This window comes from Callorhinus ursinus, unplaced genomic scaffold, assembly GCF_003265705.2.
Source record: "Callorhinus ursinus isolate GAN/ISIS: 27379988/994484 unplaced genomic scaffold, GSC_fseal_2.0 scaffold49, whole genome shotgun sequence".
In the NCBI taxonomy this organism is placed as follows: domain Eukaryota; kingdom Metazoa; phylum Chordata; class Mammalia; order Carnivora; family Otariidae; genus Callorhinus; species Callorhinus ursinus.
This window is the reverse complement of record NW_027397111.1, coordinates 4,771,039-4,792,786: the sequence shown is the minus strand read 5'-3', so window position 1 is coordinate 4,792,786 and position 21,748 is coordinate 4,771,039. Positions and strand designations below refer to the sequence as shown.

Sequence of the window (21,748 nt, the reverse complement as noted above, 5' to 3'; positions counted from 1 at the left end):
CACTAAAATCAGAGTGACCTTAGAGCCATCAGATGTGTAGTTGAGTTGTCTACTACAAATATCATTTCAACCATGTGATTCTTTCTTTAAATGGCTCCCACTGTTGCCTATGTCCACATTCTTCTGAGCTTCTAGAAATCTCTTTTGCTTTCCTTTTAGTGTCACGACCTATGTTGCCTTTTTCATTCACCTACTCACTCAGGTTTGCTTTGTTACCATTTCTCACCTCTTCACATTTCTTCCTTGGGCACCTCTTTGGCTTCCGGCCTTCACACCCTCACCACTCTGCCTCCCCTATAGCTTTTCTTATAGTTGTCATCTTCTGATTCTGTTTTTCTCTAGGGGCCAAAAGAAAAAAGAAAGAGAGAAGGTAAAATATTGTATCTCAAAAATTACCACTCCACTCAAAATAATGTTTGTTTGTCGAAGCAGAAACTTACCTCCTCGAGTACCCAAACCATATTTATGCCTTTTTCTTTTAAAGATTTATTTGAGAGAGAGAGAGAGTGTGAGCACGTGAAGACACGGGGTAGGAGAAGCAAAGGGAGAGAGAAAGAGGGAATCTCCAGCAGACTCCCTGCTAATCAAGGAGCCTGACACAAGGCTCTCAATGCCATGACCCCGAGATCATGACCTGAACTGAAATCAAGAGTCGGCGCTTAACCGACTGAGCCACCCAGGCACCCCCGTATTTGTATCTTTAACACAGAAGGACTGTTGGTTGTAATTGTGATTACTAAATAAAAAATTGGATCAGACAGCCAACTCTTGGTTATCCAAACTCTGCCTGGCTTAAGTCTGTCCTCTTACATTTTCCTAATTTGGTAATTTTCTCTGGAGCTCTTCTCATTGGAATCTTAACCAGAGTCAGGGTGAGGGATGGGAGGGATGGGAAAGGATGCTGAAACTCTTGCCCTTCTCATGGAAGCTTGGGTGATAAGTTCACTCACATTGATGTCAAAGAATGTTCATGTCATCTGGTTGTTGGTTTATTCTTTCTTTCATTGAGTATTATTCCAGATACTCTGCTAGCACTGGGGATACTATGGTCCTTGCCCTCAAGGAGACTGGGGTATGGATGGGGTGCAATAACAAATCAGCTTACTAAGTTTTATTATAGGTAGAGTGTATATGGGAACACAAGGTGTTGATGAATGACTTAGTTGGCCTCCTTCAGTGTTAGTGATGGAAACTGAGGCACGTGGGGGTCGAAAAGTGCTGTGTGGTCCTGGACTACTCAGGTAGAGACAGGGTCCTAATGCCTAGTCCAGCCCTTTTCTGATTGCCTCATAGCCTGTTGAGACATTGGCTAAAAGAAGCTGTATGGATTTTTTGTGACCCTCATGTTCAGTGGTGTTTCATTAATCATGAGGGTTAGTTAAAGCTAACCCTTTTATTTAAGAGCTCTTAAATCACCTATAAGTGGGTGAGATGCTTACATTATGAGAGACCTACAGGAATTAAGATCAAGGAAGCAGCAGATTCCTGTGCCCTATGTCACACCCCTTGTGAGTGCGTCCCTTGAATGGAGTTGATGGCAGAAGCACCTGCATTGGACTGTCTCGCCCCCTTCTTCCCCCAGATTTTTATATTAAAATGTGTATTGGACAAATAGATATATGATGTCATTTCACTGTAATCATGTCACCTCTCCTCAAGTGTTAGTGGGTAACTGTGAAAGAATGATCCATTTAGGGAGTATAGCTGTTGGGGCAGTTAACAGGAATGTTTGGGTCACCGGTAACATTTCTTTCTGGAATTTATTACAGTGTAGCCAAGGAGGATTTTAGGGAAAAAAATGAGCCGTTGGAAAAGTGGTAATGATGGAAATGGAGGCACCCAGGGACCAGTGGTACACAGTATATCTCGATAAATCTCTGTGGCAGTCCTGTGAGGGGAGAGTCCTTCTACCCCTTAATGACTTCCCTGTGTTGGGATTGAATTGAATTTATCTCCCTTTTTAAGTTAAAACCTGAGCTTCTGCGAGATTAACTCATTTAGCCTGGGTGTTGAGGCTCGCCAGTGAACCGGGTTTGGAAGTCAAGTCAGGTTGAGTCTTAATACCACATACTCCGTCCTCCGCCCCCAATACTGTGTTCTTCATTCACTGCATCAAGTGAAAGTTGACTCCCTTGCTCAAAGGATGTATGAGGAGGTGAGGATGTTAGCTCTGCAGGCACAGATATTCTAAGCTCACCTTGTTTGATTAGATCTTATTTACCAATAAGATAACCTGCTTGTTACCACAAGCAGGTTCTTGTTGCTATACATTCAGAAGCCCGGTAGATTGGGTGGTAGTTTACCCATTAGATGCATTTTTAGGATATTCCTAACGTGTGGCTGATACTCTCAGAGTCACTGGATACATGTTTCCAGGATGAGGTGGATTTTGAGCCGGGCTGGAAGGGACCTGAGGAATAGAATGCCAGAATGGTTATTTTGGTATCCAGTACGGGGAGCCTTTCTCAGCCAGCCCCAGTCTTGTGATCGGAAACTCTCTGCCCATACAGGGCCTCATCTTACAATTGGGTTGTAAAACCAAGGGCTGTATAACTTTGTGGATTATGTATGTGGTAGCTTCTGGGGCTATGTCCTGGCCCTTGTCCAGAGTAGGTAATTCCATCCTGCTGAGCTCCAGTTGACCAAATTGCAAGAGCCTGGACACAGAGTTCTTCCCTTTGCAGTAAATGAATGAAAACATGAGAGCATTTAGAACAGTGCCTGTATTTACTAAAATGGATGGATCAGGGACGCCTGGGTGGCTCAGTTGGTTAAGCGTCTGCCTTCGGATCAGATCATGATTCCAGAGTCTTGGAATCAAGCCCCTCATCGTGTTCCCTGCTCAGCAGAGTCTGCTTTTCCCTCTGCCCCTCACCCTGCTCGTGCTCTCTCTCTGTCTCTCTCTCTCACATACACACACTCTCTCTCTCTTTCTCAAATAAATAAAAATCTTTAAAAAAAAATGGATGGATCAGTTAATGCTAGCTAATATTGCATTCCCTAACCAAGGACTAGTGATTCTTAGCTTTAGAGGTAACTTGAAGGGGTTGTCTGCAAGACTATACTACCTGTCTTTAAGGCACTTCACCCCTCGTGGAAGTTTAGCTAGCTGGAAATTTTTCCATATGTTGTGTCAGAATCTTCTTTGGAGCTTCTACAGAATGGGTCTACACGCTCCCCATGTGACAACTCTTAGAGGTTGTTCAATGTCTAGGGACACTAAGCTTGGCAATTAATGATTCAGAAAGATCTTACCAGCTTGGAGTCATGGCTTAAGGGTAAAAATAATGGAATTTAATAGGAATAAATATAAACTCATGTTTTTAGCTCCTAAGCCAGTTGCATAAGAGAGGAATTTCGGGAACAACGCTTGGGAGCTTGGAGGTTTTATGGATCATAGGTCCCCCTCTCAGTGTCATTTATGGAGGGTGTGGACAAACTGGGATGCATTTATGAGGGCTGGGCAGAGGGACGATGTGAATTAAGTCTAGTCTGGATCACAATCAGGAGCCTGGGGGCTGTTCCTGTCATGCCTAAATGGGTGTTGGGGGCGGGGGAGTGGATTAGCTCCCACAAGGGATGGATAGACCTCCAAGGGGTGGATAGATGGAAGTTAACCAGGACATGGGTTTTAGCCTCCTAGATAGAAGGATTTCAGCATGCCAGTACAAAGGAAGTGGTATTGGGGAGGTAGTGGGTTCCTTGCCGTTGGTGATGCTCACGTGTAGACTGTATGACCAGCTGAAGGAAGAGGAAGAAGGCCTGTCAAGCATAGGCTCAGGGGTGCTGGTGTGCTTTGGTCTGGAGACCGAGGCTCTTACTTACACGGTGGTGTTCTTCTTAGGCAAATAGAGATCCCCTCACCCCTCAGCTGGCCCTCACTGTCCTGGATTCTGTCCCTCTACTGTTGTGGTTGCATGCTGGGCACATCCACTGCTCATGCTAAAATGTGGCTCCCTGCAGTGAGTTCATACTGCTGTGAGTGGCTCAGAGCTCAGGGGCAGGCCTGGGCTTTTGTGTGTGCCATTTGTTTTGTTTTGTTCTGTTTTTGGGTCAGGTAGAGAGGGAGAAGGTGGATTAGCCAGTACCTCAAAGCGTTTGCTCATCTTCTCATACTTTTTCCAATAAACTGCTTTGGAGGTGGAACAGACTTTAGGGCAGAATGGTACAGTTCAGCTTGAATTTTTGTGAGCCTCCTAAATCCCCACCAAAAAAAAAAAGTAATAATTCGAGAATTCAAAAGACCCACACTGGAGGCATCGTGGAGTTCATCTGCAGGTCAATCACGAAACCTTTTCTTGTGGCATAATTGATACCTCTCAACATTGGGTAGTTTGTAGAGTCCTGTGTTAATGTACATGTGTTGGTAAGAAGTAGTAAATATTTTGCTGACAAGTTCTTTGAATGATGGATCCATGGCAGCATTTAAAAGCAGACAACCTGAGGGTTTCTTTTATCCAGGTGCTGCTAGATCCCAAAAGCTGTCAGGGTACGAAGCCAAAAGCACCCACTAGTTACACCATTAATTGTGTAATGTTCATAGGCCCCTGAGTTTCTGCACCTGGGATCTGTTGATAAACGCAGCTGGGGGAGGGCAGGTGGAAGGGTGGCAGTTGGGAGAGAGAATGAGAGAAGACAGGTTGCTTGCTCTCAGGTGACTGCTTCCCCACTCAAGCCTGGGGCCTCCCCTCTTCGATCCATCCCCAGGAGCATTCCTTCTCCCTTTTTGGGGAAGCCTTTGAATTAATGATCTGATGTTTTTTCAACAAAGGAATATTGATATGTTAGTGTGCAGACAGCAGGGGGTACTGGATTAGATCATTTTCACATTGGTGTTTGTGCCAGTTTGACATTTGTTTGGAAAGCTTATCCCATTATGACCATAGGTTACATGCATAATTTAAGGGGAATAAATCTTTGAGAAAAATTTCTTTTGGTTCTGTAATCTTCAGTGCTACAGAAAAATAAATGAAAGACTCCCTATGGTTTTCATGTGATCAGAAATTCCAAGTAGGCTCCCGGATGAAGTGCCCCATGTAGGTGTAAAACATTTCTGCAAATGCGCTGGCCCCTTGTAGTCGGTGCGGGGAAGGCAGGAGTGGGGACAACTTGGTCCCTGCTTCAAGGTTACAGTCTAGAAGCAGAGAGTGGCAAAATGACCTGAGTGTGTAGGGCAGAAGCCCCGCTGAAAAATGCTGTCCAGGAGCAGATACAGGGCCCCTGGTATTGCTGTTTTAGTGGAATGAGTATTTGTGATAACAAAATTATCTCCTCCTTCCTCCAACCTGCCACCATCTTGCGTTTCTGTGATCTCAGTGACAAATACTGGGATGGTTTGACATTTTCGAGTTATTGTGCCAATTGCCACAGCAATTGTTTTACTTTATTTTCTTTGAAACAGCTTGTTTTGCTGTGGACATTTGATTATCCATGAGCGAAGTGCTCCTGGTAGGTTGTAGGCATCTGGTCAGTGTTTTTGCCGGATTCACGGTGAACTTGCAACTCTAAGGGAGCCCCGTTCTCACATCTGTGAAGATTATCCCGTTTCTGCCTACCTGTATGCATGTTTAACGCAATAGGTAAAGAACAAAAGCCACTTGGATCCCCAAATTCTGTATTCTCCACTAGGAGTTCTTCTCCAAGCAAAGCTGGTGCCTGAAGAATAGGTAATAGAACGAGGAAGAGCAGTATTGTTGGTCATTACCTTGTCCTTATACTATCTTTTCATTTCTCTCTTAGGTTTATTTTCTTGAAAAGGCTCCAGGCTTCGGCTTGGAAAATCCAACCGCCAAAATTGAGCCCAGCAGCTGGAGCGGCAGTGAGAGCCCTGCCGAAAACATGGAAAGAATGAGCGACTCTGCGGATAAGCCAATTGACAATGATGCAGAAGGGGTCTGGAGCCCCGACATTGAGCAGAGCTTTCAGGAAGCCTTGGCTATCTACCCACCATGCGGGAGGAGGAAAATCATCTTATCAGACGAAGGCAAGATGTATGGTAAGTGGTCTGGAATGCTCCTTTGAGATGCTATGATGTGCTTTTATGATAAGGGGTGATTGCAGTTAGCCCTCTACTGAGATCCATTCATTGTATTGGGTGGAATGATCTCTGTAGAGTTTTAGTTGGCCATCCAAGGGACTAAATCTTAACCAACCAGAAGAGTCCATAAAGGACCATTGGGAAATCATTCTCTGGGGTTTTCTTGTTCTTCTACACACTCAACAGCGTTAGAGAAAAGCTCTCAGGGTCCAGGTAGGGATTTAGTTGTAGTGGCATATGCGGACCCCCACGGGTGGGATGTGGTTCTTCAGAGCACGTGCCCAGTCTCATGGAAGCCTGCCGCTCAGTAGCTCCTGGTAATTGACTGGTGCCACATGGAAATGGGGCCTCATGTTGACAAATCTCTTGATTCTCCCCTCCCCACCCCCTACCCCAGGAAGAGCTAGCAATATAGATGCTTATCACTCATTTTTAAAAGCCAGCACTTTGTTTTTTAAACACAGCCCTGTATCAGCCAGATGAGATAGGTGTGTAGCTTGATCAGACCTTCAAACCACCATTTTACTGCTTTGTTGCACATTGGCGGTTGAGTGGCCAGCCAAGGGGTTAACCCCCAGGCTCTCACCAGTCTCCCCTTCTACAAGGCGATGCCTAGCAGTGTGTTTTAAAGGAAACTTCAGGAGTGCCCAAGAAGACAAGACTGGTCAACTGAATGGCTTGGGATGCCAAAGGCAGCAGCATGTAGCCGTCGCCATTCTGGGGCTTGTGTACTAGGTTCGAATATTCCTTGTTCCTTCCATAAATGCTTCCAGCTGTAGACCTGTACTTTTTTGGCTGCTTACCTTTTGGGAAGCAGATGGCAGGTGGTGGCTTGTACATTCTGCTTGTCTAATTGGGCACGTTGAGTTGACAGAGTTTGCACTGTAGCTGAGTCTAAAGAGATGCAAACAAATAACCGAAACTCAAAGAGAACTGGCTCAGCAACCTTCCTGGGGTTGTTAACTTATCATGGAAGTGATTTATTTCCAAATAATTTGAAAGCTTTTCCATAATAGGGTGTTGTACCTTTAATACCGTGCCTCCTCTATCAGGGGCCGCAGGAGACTGCCGCTCAAACTGGCGCACGCAGCTAAGGAGAAAGCAGATGGTGGTGCAGCTGCTACCAGCTGTGGTCCCCGCCCTCCCCTTCCCCAGCCTGGATGATGTAATGGAAACAAGGGAAATGTTGCTTTCTGCAGCATCAGAGTCTCTCGCCTGTCAGTGCCACACACACACGGGGGAGAGAGAGCCCAAGCCTTCATTTGTTTTATGCTCCCATGTGATCCTTCGTAGCCAGAGAAGCTTCTTCGTGTCCATTCGTGAAATGGACTCAGGGTGAACCATGTCAGCTGCTGTGGGCAGAAAGTTTCAGAGCCTCTGATCGTGTGTGTGTGTGTGTGTGTGTGTGTGTGTGTGTGTGTGTGTGTGTGTATGTGTGTCTGTCTGTCTGTCTGTCTGTCTGTCTTTGCTGAGCTACCCTTCCCCAGCCTGGTTATTGGCCTGCAAGGTCTTACTTTTGTATCTAAAGATGCAACCCCCCCCCGCCCGCCGCCCCATTTTAAAGGCAGAACAAAGTACTTTAATCTTTGAGCCTTCTTCGAAGCTGATTTCACTTCTACCTGTGAAGGTGGCTTCAGGCTGCTCTATCTTGTATAACTCCCATTTGTTTGCCCAGAAATTGTAATCTAAAATATCGGCCTGGTGTCGGACATTCTGGTCGGGGGTGACTCCCACCCTTCATTTCTCATCCTGGCATTTCCACTTTAGGAGTGAGGTTACGTGCTGAGAGCGTGATTCAAAGCAAAAGTTAATTTTGTCAACTCCAGTGTTGTTGTCTTCTCTGTTGATTTTACTTTTTAGGTAGCAGCCATGGTAGGCTTTGCCCGTCTGCCTGTAACACCATCATAGAAATAATTTTTGTGGAAATAAGTGTGTAAGAGCTCTTGGTCACTGGGTGTCAGAGGCACGGGGCTAAATATGGAAGAATCACTGAGAAGCTCGGGATTTGAGTCCTTTACCCCCAGTGGACAGTCTTATCCCTCGGCCTGTGTCTCCGTTTTCTCCCCTGAAGAAAAAGAGAGTCAAGTAGTTGATGTCTTTGGGTCCTCGGGACCTGTGCATTTTGTGATGCTGTGATTTTGTGATGCTGTGATTTTGTGACTTGTACCCCAGCAAGAGGGAGGAGTATGTTGACAGACACAGTGCTGGTTGTGGGAGCATATCTTTAATACCCACGACAATCAGATTCCCAGTGCTTCCTGAGAGCTCTTGTTCTTAATATACGAATTCTTTTTTCTCTTAAATCAGCATTCCATTGACTTACTGTGTTAATGATCAACCTGATTGAAAATGGGGAGGTCTTTTGAGCAAGCAGCATTAGGAATTACAGCTGCATGGCCATGTGTCCAGACTTGGGGGGGGGGGTTGGTGTGCAGGAAATGCATTTGCTGCAGGGCCCTCGAAGTTGTGCCATCTCCAAGCAGCTGCCTTGGGGAGAGAACACTGTCCGCAACCCTATCTCATTGGCCACCATGGAGGAGTTGTGCTGCTTCTGCTAATTTGAAAGGGAAACATGGTGGTTAGCAGGGATTTGGGAGCTGAAGACTAGGCCCTTAGGAGAACTGCCCCAGATGCCCACGAGCTGCCAATGACCTGCCTGTGACTTTGGGGGGGCGGGAATTTGCCTTGGGAGCCTCCATGGGGAAGCCCCCACCACCTGGGAACTGAGTCAGTGAGCAGTGTGGGGTGAGAGCCTACTGTTCCCTCGCTTCTGGCCTGCTCCCCATCTTACCTTCCACGAACCAGCACCCAAACCAGACCAGGAGTTGAAGTTTCCTAAGGTCCTGTGAGCGTACTTTTTCTTTTCAGCATTTTGAAAGTGAAAACCTGGAAAGCATTTTAGATTCCATAGAGTAAAATCAAAATAATTTAATGCCTTTTAGTGAAATACCAAGTGTTTTTGACGTGACGGGGCAGTTTTCCGATATTTCTGAGCATTTGTAGAGTGCATTGTGATGTCACGAATCCTGAGCCAGTTGAGAAGCAAGGTCAAGTGCAACACTGATTTATTTTGGTAATGACATTTCCTCCGTGGTTGGCAGTAGGGCAAATGCAGTCTTACAGTGGGGAAAAATGGAAAGCTCTCTTTATGAGGAGGTTTGGGCCATTAGAAGAGATGGCTTAATTCTGTCTTTGCTACTCGGGTGCATGGGGACACCGAGACTTGATGTGGTTGGCCTCCGTGTGGACAGACTGCTTCTGCCCCGGGACCTTCTGTGTGGGCAGCTGTCCTTAGGGATAGTTAGGAGAGTGGGACCTCTCAGTGCCTGAGGGCGCACACGCTCACGCTCTTTCTTTCACTCTCTGCTTTCCTTTCCTTTTTCCTACTTTTACATAGCTGTGTGTCTATTCTTCTGGTAGATAGTTGGAGAGGAGATAGCAAGAGGACAGGAGAGGAGAGAAGTTTTTGATCAGCAAACTTGCCTGAGATTGAATTTCACAGGAACAGGCCATTAGTTTAAAACAAAGCCGTGAACCACGGGGATACCTGGATGCCTTTTTGTTTTGCCGCTGAAAACTCTGGCCTACCATTGTGGTCTAGTATCTCCCATAATCACAGCGGGGTAGGGATAGGAGCAAACATTCCTTGACCGATGGCTTTAAAGGCAGATAAATGTAGCCCTTAAAATTTTGGACTTTGGAATCACAAGGAGTCTTGGCCCTGCCACTTCTAGATACCAGACTTTGGGCAAGTTGCTTTTCCTCTTTGTGCCTTTATTTTCCACAACCACAAAAGGGATTTAAGTAGATCCTACTTTGTGGGATGGTTGTAAGAGTTAAACAAATGAATTGTGTTCTGGGATTCCCCCTACCACGTTGGCACGGTGTCGGGCTTCAGGTGAAAGCTGAACTGAAAACGGAAAGTGCTCTTGCCCTGACCTGGGCTACAGGCTTTACATATGATTTCCATCTACTGCTCACAACAACACTGTGAGATGGGTATTCTAATCCCCGCCATGTAGATGAGGATGCACATGAGGAGTAGAGCTGGAAGGGTTCAAATCCAGGTCGGTCTGACCCCCAAAGCTGGGCTCTTTCCACATGTCTTCCTTCCTTCCTTGGTGGAGGTCATTTTTGTTAATGACGAATCAATATTGAGCACCACCTGTATTCCAGCCTGGGGCTCGGGGCTGTTGGGGATACCCCAGTGAGCCAGACAGACATGGTCCCTGCCCTCATGGAGCCGTCACAAGCGCCTTTGCAGGAAACTCTGACCTCGGGTCAGGGCCATGTGCCAGAGCTTTCTGGGAAGTCTGAGGGCCCTTTGAAGACGGTCACCTTCCACTTAGCCTTTTGAAGCCTGTTCTTGGCTACCAGCGTCCAGGGCACCTGGCCCAATGCTGGCAGGAAGAAAGCTTCTCAAATAACGCGGCAGGGAGGATCCTAGATCACAAGGCTGGCCCTGCTGGTGGCCAGGAAGCTGTCTGGAAGATTCTGGTACCCTGAGATCCTACAGGCGGCCTGACCAGAGCAATTGCTGGGCAATGGTTTTCTCCTTTTATGAGCAAATGTCTTCAAGGTCCTTGTCTGGGGACAGCTCCAGGGATGGCCCCTTTCTTTCTGTGATGCCAGGCCTACTGGTTAGCCCTGGAGAGAAGAACTGTGAGGACTGGATAAATTTGGGGGGGGGGTGGGTTGAGAAGGAAGACGTCTCTGGGCCAGTCCTCTCCAGTTGCCGACCTGAGCCCTGTCAGCTGGGGGAGCACTGGACTTGGAATGGCCCCTCTGCCTACTTCTTAGAAGCACTGACAGAAGAGGGAAGCGGACCACTGTGGTGAGGTGGTGGTGGGGGACGTCAGCATGGGTGCACATAAGCAGGCACAAGTGAGCATTGCTTAGGCAGGCAGAGACTGAGATCTGTGGTCCCCAGTCTCCTCCTGGCTTAGAGAACTGCTTGGGAAAATGAGGAGCATCCCTTTTCAAGACCGGGAAGGTGGCCTATGTCTGGAGGCCCCAGAGGCCCTGATGTGGAAATGGCTATAAAATCCAAGCCCTATGGAATCTCCAGGCCACTTGGAAAAGTGATGCGTGGGGCCTGAGGTTAACTTGTTTTTCTGCATCTGGACATCATGTGGCATCTTGGATTTCCTCTTTCTGTCTGACCAGTGATTCAGGGTATTATTTCAAGTAAGTTGGCTGTGAAGGTGAAGCACAAAGAACTGTGCCCTTAGAAGAGACTAGAAGCCCTATAAGGCAAGGCTCCCACCCTGTCTGTCTTGTCGGACACAGAAGGTATCAGTAATGTTTGTTGAATACATGCATCTCAGAATAATAGGTCAAAACAAAGAAAGGTCTTTAAAACAAAGAAAGGTCGGTGAGTAATCCTGAGCCCAGAGGGCCTCTAGTGTTAGAGGCACTGGCTAGAAAAAAGGGAAAAAGCAGGGGAAAAAAGGAGAAAGATGTTTGCATATTTCATGGTCTTCTTAGATTGAGAAAGAAGCAGCCCTGGTTTTTGCTTCTTGTTGGCAGACTTTAGTTCAAGAGGTAGGAAGGATTTCTGCCCAGTAGGCACAGTAGTAGAATGAGGGTTAATTCTGGACTCCTCAGAACAAATGAGTGATGGGGGGTTTTGGAATAGTTTGGTTCCTGTGAGAATAGCAAAGCCAGCATCATCAGCATTTTGACCGGGGAGTTTAATGTGTGGGGGGCATGCAAAGGTTTATGCACAAGGTATGAGCCCTCGTACAATCTGGATAGAAAGTAGGATGGCTCAAGAATTGGTCATAAGAGAAAAAAAGGAAAAGAATGTTGAAGTATGACCAGGTTATGCTTTCTAACTGCTTTACCACGGCATGGATGAGCCCTGGGATTCAGGGAAGACATGGATTCAGAAGTCATTTGTTGTGGGCCTGCACTGTGCTTTGTGAATGGGGACAGCAGATGTAAAATCTTTAACATAGCGGACCCACGTGACCAGTGACTGTGGGCTGTTTTGTTTTAGAATGTGTTGTCTTGTTTATTCCTCATGACAGCCCAGTGGTATAGGTCCTGCAAATATCCCCACTTTTTATAGCTGAGGAAGCTAAGGCCCAAGGTCAAGTTAATTGCTCAAGGTCACACAGTGAAAGAAGTGGTGGAGCTGACCAAATCTGAAACCAAGCCAGTTTATGCAATTACCTACAGTTGATCCTTGAACAACATGAGTTTGAACTGTGCAGATCTACTTCTATGCAGGTTTTTTTTTAGATAAATACAGTACAGTACTGTAAATGTATTTTCTCTTCCCTATGATTTAAAAAATAATTTACTTTAGCTTACTTTACTGGAAGACTGCAGTATGCAGTACATGTAATGTACAAATTATGTGTTCATTGACTGTTATTGGTAAGACTTCCCGTCAACATTAGGCTATTACTAGTAATTAAGTTTTTGGGAAGTCAAAAGTTATACTTGAATTTTTGACTCTGCAGGGGGTCGGCACCCCTAACCTCTGTGTTGTTCAGGGGTCAGCTGTACATACCGGTATGGAAGGAAGTCTCTTCTGCACTAGAGATATCCAGAGCTTAGTGGTAGGGCAATGGAAAGTGTGATCATTCATGACTGGGGAATGCACGGGTCTCTAGTTGAGAATGCAAGAGGATGAAAGAATCAGAGGCGGAGAGGCAGACTTCTCTGAGCTAACTTGGAACGGGAAAAGGCCCCTTCTCGTGTGTTTTTTACTTACTTTGGACTCTAGACCCCTTTGAGAATCTGTAGAAAGTTGTGGCTCTTCTCCGCAGGAAGAGGCATGCTTGCGTGTGGTTGTAGGTTGCTGCGTACAACTCGAGGTGATGTCTGGAGCCTGGGTCTAGACTTGCTACCATGGGGAGAGAGAAGGAAAGGGCATTCGGGTCTAAGCGGACAGTGTGACAGAGGCACAGAGCCCTGGAAGGGTGCTCTGAGAAACGAGGGTGTATCCAGGAGGGTGACGGTGGGCCAGCCTGGAAACATGGGCCACCTCTGGATCATGGAGGACCTTGAATGTCACGCCATGGTGTCTGGTGCTCATTCTGAGGACAAAGGGAAGCCATTACGTTTTTCCCGGAGAGATGATGTGACTCAGCCTGTGTCTTACGAAGCCGGCTCTGCAGGCGTGTAGACAAGTTAGGTGACTATCACAGGAGCCCAGGGGGGAGAGGAAGAGGCCCGGACCAGGTACTGGCATGTTGGGCGGAGAAGTGTCAGACGTGGAACCAACAGGCCTGGCTGACCCGATGGGATTTGTGAAAGAGAAGGAGGAGTTGAGTGGTGTCAGGGTTCTGCTTCCGGGGGCCTGGAGGATGAAGCGTGGGCAGTGGAGACAGGAGAAGCAGGTTTGTAGAGAGGGGAAGAATGAAAGGTTGTGTTTTGTCATGTGCTTGAGGGTACTGGGTGGCCACCAAGGCTGTGTGGGGGCTCGCCAGCAGCGAAGTGGTCCCCGGAGCTGTTGAGAGTGGTCGGGACGGCCTGGGGCGCAGGCTCGCCGTGGGTCACTGTGAAGCTGGCGTGGATTTCAAATGAGGTGCCTATACAGTGGGAGAATGAAGAGATTGCCTTTGTAAGAAGAAGCGAGACCCATCGATGGTTTCCCAGCCTGACCAGCAGCAGCAGAAGCACTTGAGAAGCTTAAAAAGAAAAGAAAACAAAAACTGACTCAGACGGATTGAGTCACAACCTCTGGGAGTACGGTCTGGGAATCTCTATTTTCTAAAGCTCCCCGGGTAATTTGGATGATCAGCCAGCTTGAGAGCCATAGGGCTAGGAGGCCACAGCCTGGGCCTGGGAGGACAGAGCACATTTTTAGAGTGAGTGAAAGAAAGAAGTGAGTAGCGAATGAGACTTAACATTTGAAACTGTCCTTTACAAGGTTTGGGTACAGGAAGTAAACTACATTATTCAGTTAATGTTTCCTCTCTACCAAGACGGAACATGACCATGGCCCAGTCTTTGGAGAGGTTTGGCCACACACAGCAGTAGCTATGAGATGGTATCTTGAAGGACACAAACAGTTAAAGGAAGACTTCCCTTAGGACAGGGGAGAGACTGTCGGTTAGCAGGGGAGAAAAATTGATGAGGTGTGAGGATCTATCTGATGACACAAAACCCAGAAGCGACTTTGAAGAGGGTAGAGCTTCTTTTACTTGGAGGCACATTGTAGGACCAGATGGGGAGTAAGGCCATGTGGGCTGAGGTGGGTTGTGGGCTCTTGAAAAGTAGAGCAGGCTTAGTAGAGATGCTGGGGGGGGTGGTGGCATGAGTAAAAGTTTTGGCCCAGCACTGGCAGGTGGCCCCAAGAGAACCTGGAGAGCCTTAGTTTCTTTTTTTAATTGAAATTTGTATTGAGATCATTGTAAATTCACGTGCCATTGTAGGAAATAATACAGTGATCCTTTGTATACTTTGTCCATTTCCTCCCAATGGTTAGATTTTGCAAAACTATTATATCCTATCACAACCAGGATATTAACGTTGATATGTAATTCATTATATAATCCATTGATCTTACTCAGATTTCCCCATTCCCACTTGTACTTATGTATGTGTGGTATATATGTGTGTGTATTAAGTTCTGCACAGTGTTATCACATGTGTAGGCTAGTGTATCTGCTACCGTAGTGAGGATACTGCACAGTCCAAACACCACAAGTATCCCTGGGGTTGCCCCTTTTTTCTTTTTTTTTCTTTTCTTTTCTCTTCTCTTCTCTTCTCCTTCTTTTCTTTTTTCTTTTTTTTTCTTTCGGGTGAGGGAGAGAGAGAATCCCAGGCAGGCTCCACGCCCAGCGTGGAGCCTGTTGTGGGACCTGATCTCATGACCCCAAGATCATGACCTGAGCCGAAATCAAGTTGGATGAGCTCAACTGACTGAGCCAGCCAGGCACCCCATCTGGGGTTGCCCTTTTATGACCACACCCAACTCTGTCCCACTCCCCGCCACACTTTAATTCCTGACAACCATTAATCAGTCTTCACTTTCTAAAATGTTGCCATTTCAAACATGTTACATAATGGAATCATACTGGATATAACCTTTTGGGATTGTTTTTTTCCATTCGGCATAATTCCCTGGAGATTCACCCGGGTTGTTGGTATGTTATCAATAGCTTGTTGCTTTTTTATTGTTGAGTGTATTCTGTGGTATGTCTGTTCAAGGGCATATGGACTGGTTCTAGTTTTTGGTTATTACAGATAAAGCTGCTATGACCATTTATATACAGGTTTTTGTGTGAACATGAGTTGTCATTTCTGTAGGATAAAATGGCCAGGAGTGGTACTTGTACTTTTCTGCCTTTTTTTTTTTTTTCTTTTTAAACTAGTCACCTGTCTTCCAGAGCAGTTGTACCATTTCATGTTTTCGCCTGTGATTGAGGTTGTCTGCATCCTCACCAGCATTTGGTGTTGTCACTGTTGTTGATTTTAGCCATTCTGAGAGGTGTGTGGTGATATCTTGTGTGGTTTTGATTTGCATTTCCCTGATGACTAGTGATGTTGAACATCTTTTCATGTGCTTATTGGCCATCTGTATATTCTGTTTGGTGAACTGTCTGTTCATGTCCTTTGTCCATTGTCTAATTGGATTATTTATATTTTCACTGTTGAGTTTTGGGAGTTCTTTATGCTAGATACAAGTCCTTTGCTGGATATGTGGTTTGCAAATATTTGCTCCTGGTCTTTTTCATTTTCTTCACATGGGATCCCACAGAGTAAAAGTTTTTAATTTTGATAAGATCCAGTTTTATTAATTTTCCCTTTTGTAGATTGTACTTATGATGTCATGTCTAAGAACTCATTGCCTAGCTCTAGATCCTGAAGATTTTCTCCTATGTTTTGTTCAAAAAGGTGTATAGTTTTATGTTTTACATTTAAGTCTATAATCCATTTTGAATTAATTTTTGTATAGGGGGAGAGTGTTTCTTTTTGGGAAGCCCTTTGGCATGATTTTGTGATACATACATTTTTTTCACGAGGACTATTTGTTCATCCATATTTTGACAGTTGTCAAAGCTTGGGACCTGAGACACCAAGGATCTAGTGATAGCATGGTTGTACCAGTCTAGGTTGGGAAAGGGACAATGTGAAGCCGGAGGGGCAAAATCTTGATGTGTGCTGCGCAGAGGCTCTACTGAGTGAGGAGAGGAGGCAGGATAGGAGGCTGTGGTCATGCATGGGAGAGGCAGTGTCTGAGATTAGACGTGGAGAGATTTCAAGTGATGAGTTTCGAGGTGTGGCCGCAAATGTGGTCAGCTGATACAAGCGTGGGTGATGGCCATTGGAGAAGAGGAAGTAAAACATGGTGAGCCTCATCAGCGTGTAGGGTTCATTAATCACTTTGATGTGGAAGTGCACAGTCGTGAAGTATGAATTTGTAAATAAATGTATCAAAGTAACCAGATATTGGGAGAATTTCTTTGAGGACATGACCCCAAGGATGTGAATGGAATGGTATGGACCTAGTAAAAAGCAGGTGGTAGAAGGAATATTTGGGGTCACAAGAAAATGCTAATGTTTCCTACCTCCCTCCTCCCAATTTCTTTGGCTGTTCTCATACTATACCTATTTGTGATGTATCTTTGTATAGCCGTACAAGCTCTTTTGTGCTTTGTTGCCATCATCTGTAGAATGGGATGAGGAAATCAACATCTTTCTCCCTACCTTTCAACAATGCTGAGAGAAATGCAATTATGTATGAGAAAGTGCTTTGAACTGAATTCTAAAAATAATACTTCTGTGAGGTTAAGCCTTCTTAGGGCCTGTTGGAAAGGTAGGAAAGAATATTTTGGAGCTGTCATGCCAGGATTAAGTTTCCCTGGCCTAGGTAGAGGGGTATTTTGGTTTTGGTTAAAGGAGGGATTGATCGAGCTGCATGCTCCCCCTCCCTCCCCCACTCCCCCCATCAGGGTTTCTGCCAAAGAAGGGGTCAGAAAGGAAGGATTGAGGCAAACTTCTCTGGATCAGAGTCACACGCAATGCGGGGGTGGGGGGTGGGGGGAGGGAACCAATGGGAGCCTGTCACACTGCAAAGGCTGGGCAGCCCCAGAGCAGTGGTGTTTCCCAGCCTACAAGGGCATGTGGGCTTGGATGAACTTTGGTGGTCTCATCTTCTCCCACTGACTTCCACTTTTAGAGCTTCAGTTTCTCACTCCTGTGGCTCTTGCCTTGCCTTTCACTCCGGAGCTTGTCTCGAAGTTCTTAAACCATTGTTCTTTATTTGTATCTCACTCCATTGATAGTGCTTAAGGTGGTCATTTTAATAATAATTATTATGACTGTGTTTGGCTGATCTCTTTTTTTTTTAATGAATGATTTTCTTTTTTTTTTTTTAAGATTTTATTTATTTATTTGACAGAGAGAGAGCACAAGTAGGCAGAGAGGCAGGCAGAGGGAGAGGGAGAAGCAGGCTCCCCGCTGAGCAGGGAGCCTGACGTGGGGCTCCATCCCAGGACCCTGGGGTCATGACCTGAGCCGAAGGCAGCCGCTTAACCAACTGAGCCACCCAGGCGCCCCTGGCTGATCTCTTTAGTAAAGGTGCTATTGTAGAGAATGTTCCAACTCTAAATTTAAATATATAAATGTATTGTGTGGTCAGGATCATAGAAAAAAATCTGCAGGAATTTACAACGTAGGAATTGTGGTTGCCACAGGGGATCGGATTATTGGAGACTCACTCCTTTTCTATTATATATGTCTGTATTAATGGCGTTTAATAGTGAACATATGTTGCTTTTGGAATTGGAGGAAAAAATAATTATATCAAGTTTATTTTTTTCTTCTGGTTCTTAGTAAGGAATACTCATTAAAGGAAAATGTGGAAAATACCAAGAGTTAGAAGCAAACCATATTGCCTAGGTCCACTTTGGTTTGCTGTTCACTAGGGATTCAGTTGGGGGTGTGGCGGGGGGAGGGCTTGGGCATTACAGGGTCTTGGTGGGTGGGAGGGTGGTGCTGGGAGGGAAGCTGGTTCCACTGAGCCCTTCCTAACATGGATGGATGTCCGGGGCAACAGTCTTGGGGGGACAGGTGGTCAGAGAGTGGTGGTGCTGGGGCCAGGAAGCGGGACAGGGTGTTCTTATAATAGACTTGAGGACATGGGTCTGGGAGTTCAACAGGTGCCCTGGCCAGTTGGATCTGTCAGTCAGCTGTCCAGACTAACAGTGGCCTTATTCTGACAGTCATGGATCATGGTGAAATGGCGATGGGAGAGATAGAGGAAAGTGTTACCCATTCTTGTAACATCTCCATGCTCAGAGCAGAGGGGCTCACCAATATTAACAGGACTTAACACACCGCATTCCCTGCCAAGCCGGTGTTTGTCATTTAACTTGTACTTGACAAGAGTAGTGGACACACTTTATGCTGGAGGGGGGCTGGGGAGGGGGAGGGGGCTCTTTTTTAAAAGTGTTTTTTTGATGATCATGTTATTTTTTGTAACGGATTTCTAGCAAATAGTCTTGTTCTTGCATTGCCTTTGGGCAGAGGTAGGTGGCTTTTAGACTATGAAAATACTCTGGAGACTATGGAGTGCTATAAATTTTCATTTGATATAATCATTTGAATTAATAACAGGTAGGTTTGATTTGCTTGATATTTACCTTTTGTGATAAACTGCAGATTATTCTGTCTGCCCACCTTCTCTTCTCTCAAATGCTTGAAATCTAGGTAAATAATAAAATTAGATTTGTTCTTCAAAGCCTATAGAGATATTATTTCGTTAAAGCCTCTTTCTGTATCACTGTACTCCCCTTTTCCTTAGCTTTTTAGGGCACAGTCTGAAAGGTGTGACAGTGAAACCTGCTGCAGAGGACATTCAATTTATTAAAAAAAATTATAGTCTTACAGCCTTTTCTTCATAGGCAGTGAAATTGGGCATTGGCTGAAAATTTGAATAGACATTGTTCCTTCTGCAAAGGCCAGAGGAACTTTTAGGCTACCTTATGAGAGAATGCTCTGGGGGAAATGTAATTGATCACCCCAAAGCTTTGCCGCATCCGGGGTAATATTTAACGTATGTTAATAAGCTGAGTTTTTTCCAGCCCTTTAGAAAGGTCCCAATTACTCTGTGTCTGCCCTCTTCCCTGGATCTGCCTTGGCTGTGTGGCTGGCTCCCTATTGTGTTGAGACAGGCTTTGGCAACTGTCTCTTAGATGAATGGTTCTATTACAAACACAGGAGCTTCCATGACAGCTTAGAAGAGATTGTTGTTTATGACTGCTTTTATTGAGAGAGGTTCGGTGCACGTTAATGTCCTGATAAAGACATTTGTACCTATAAAGTAGCCACAGCCTTAAACGTATTTGATGATGAGTAGGTATTGGGGCCGAGGCCATGCCAGATGTGAGGTATCGGATTGCATGTTTATTCAACTGTTCCTGCCGTCCCTGTACTTCGATGTCCCTTTGTATTTGCTGTCTCACGGCAACGCACAGAATGCAGTGGCGATACGATCCCGATTATGGAAGATGCTATTTGGGTTACTGGGATCGTAAGCCACGTGTCTTAGGAGGCATTCTCTCAGTGCCCATGTGTCCTGAGATAGCAGCCACAAACAGTTGTTAGGTGAAGGAAATTACTAGGCGGGATGACCACCTGCAACGGGGGTAGGGGACTTTTGAGACGGACGGGTCTTTAGTGTGAGGCCTGGACTGACCCTGGGTAGACGTGGCAACAGGAATTCACAGTAACGGTACTGAACATTTATCCAGGGCTAGCTGTGTGTCAGGGACTGTTGCAAACCCTTTACAACGACTCATGGAAGCCTCATTACAAATCTCATGAATAGTTCCTATGATCATTGCCCTGTGACAGATGAGGAAACCAAGGCCTGGGAAGGTGAATGAATGGCCCAGGGTTACACAGCTAGTGTATCTGGATCTCGGGTCTGAACCCCTGTCAGTTTGGCTCCAGCGCCTGACTCTTACCCTGTGCTCTCTGGCGGCCTCCGAGCTGTGACAGAAGAGTGGCCTGCGGGTCTCTGCCCGCGGTGTCCCTGTATTGCCTGCCTCATGTGGGAGAGAGGGCTGGTTGCAAGCACATGACGAGAAGGGGACAGTGTGCTTTCCTGGTGGCTGGGATACTCTTCAGCCTGTTTTCTGCCTGGTAAACTCCTACGGGTTCTTCTAAGACCCTGTAAAAAAGACTGCCCTCTTTTCTGAGCCCTTCCTTGATCTCCATAGGCAGAACTAGCTGCTCCTTCTTTGGTGTGTGTGTGTGGGGGGGGGTGTGTGTGTGTGTGTTTAGTAAGGTATTTAACCCCGTGTCAAAGCCTTTCCAGGCGCAGCTTTTACACGTGTGTCTGCATCTGTCTCCTTGGAGGGCAAGTGCTGTGTCACTGGCATCTCTACCTCTCTAGCCCTTTAGTGTTGTGCCTGGTACACATGAAGCCCTCAAAAAATGTTTCAATTGGTGAAAATTGTTGGTAATAATAATTCCATCTTTCATCTCCAGAAGGCATTCCTTCCTGCATTCTTACCACTGTTGTCACATGTCCAGCATTCTAATGAAATGATGAGGGCAACAATTAGAAGTTCATAGATAAGAAACTGAGGCACAGAGCCCAGGAGGCTTTCCATTAGGACCTCCAATTTTGAGGAACCTCCTGACAAAGCAGAACGTAGGGTGGAACGCATAGCACCCCATCCCCATGTCTGCGTTTTTCTATTCGACCCATGTTGACCCTGAGAACACTTTTTCTTAGTTCACAGTTTTATATCCATATCACAGTGATTCTGCCCAAATGGGACATTCAGTAGTTAGAAAGGATTGCTGAGCCTGATTTGGTTACTGTATTGACTGAACCTACCCTCCTCACATCCTGATTTGATTTTTATAACAGTAGTAAAACATATTCCTAGAAAGCTAGCCTTTGACAACCCCCCCCCAGTATATACCTGATACAATATGTTTATAAGTTTATTTGAGGTGTCCCTAAATGGTGTGTATGTGTGCACCAATGTGTGCATTACTTTTTTTCAGATTGACTCTGGATTTGGTTTTAGCTGTCTGAATGTTACTTCCACAGATTATTCTAAGATGACATTGTTGATCCTGAATGATTCACTTAAGTGGAACAATGAACTAAGTAAACTACCACTGTGGAGTTTAGAAGGATGTTAAGTTAAGGTAGGTCACCAGACCTTTGTGACCAGGTCACAAAATCTGGTTAGTGTAGATTGAACCTACCACTAATCTTGTTAGCTGCTGATTTATATGGGGGTTTGTCAGTCAGCCCATAGGAGTAAGTTTATCATGGTTATTAAGGGCATGGAGTCAGGAATGAGGGATATTTGGGTTTAAATCCTGGCTCTGCCACTTCACTGGATATGTAACCATGGACATGTTGATATTTGAACCTCCATTTCCTCATCTAATAAATGGGGCTAATATTCGTGCCCATCTTACAAGGTTGATGTGAGGATTCAATGAGATAATGTGTTAAAATGCTTCATATTTCAAGGGAAGTATTACCTTGACAACAAAATCAGGCAAAGACATAACAAGAAAACCACTGACCAGAACCGCTTATGAATACAGATGCAAAAGTTCTCAACAAAATATTCATAGACTGAATCCTGCAACATATAAGAAGGACTACATGTGATGACCAAGTGGATTTATTCCAGGAATGCAAGGTTGGTTTAAAATCTGAAAGTAATATAATACACTTTATCAATAGAATAAAGAACAAAAATCACATTATCA

At 45.5% G+C, this 21,748-nt stretch overlaps 1 protein-coding gene across 11 annotated transcripts in view; it reads left to right on the top strand.

Annotated features, from left to right (window-relative positions):
* Positions 1 to 21,748, top strand: part of TEAD1 (TEA domain transcription factor 1) — a 255,127-nt gene that overhangs the window by 77,974 nt on the left and 155,405 nt on the right. For all 11 annotated transcript variants that reach the window (XM_073882902.1, XM_073882905.1, XM_073882898.1 and 8 more), the window contains one exon: positions 5,740 to 5,995. In XM_073882902.1, coding sequence (XP_073739003.1) covers positions 5,839 to 5,995 — 157 coding nt within the window. In that variant the 5' untranslated portion in view covers positions 5,740 to 5,838. The remainder of the gene's footprint in view (positions 1 to 5,739; positions 5,996 to 21,748) is intronic.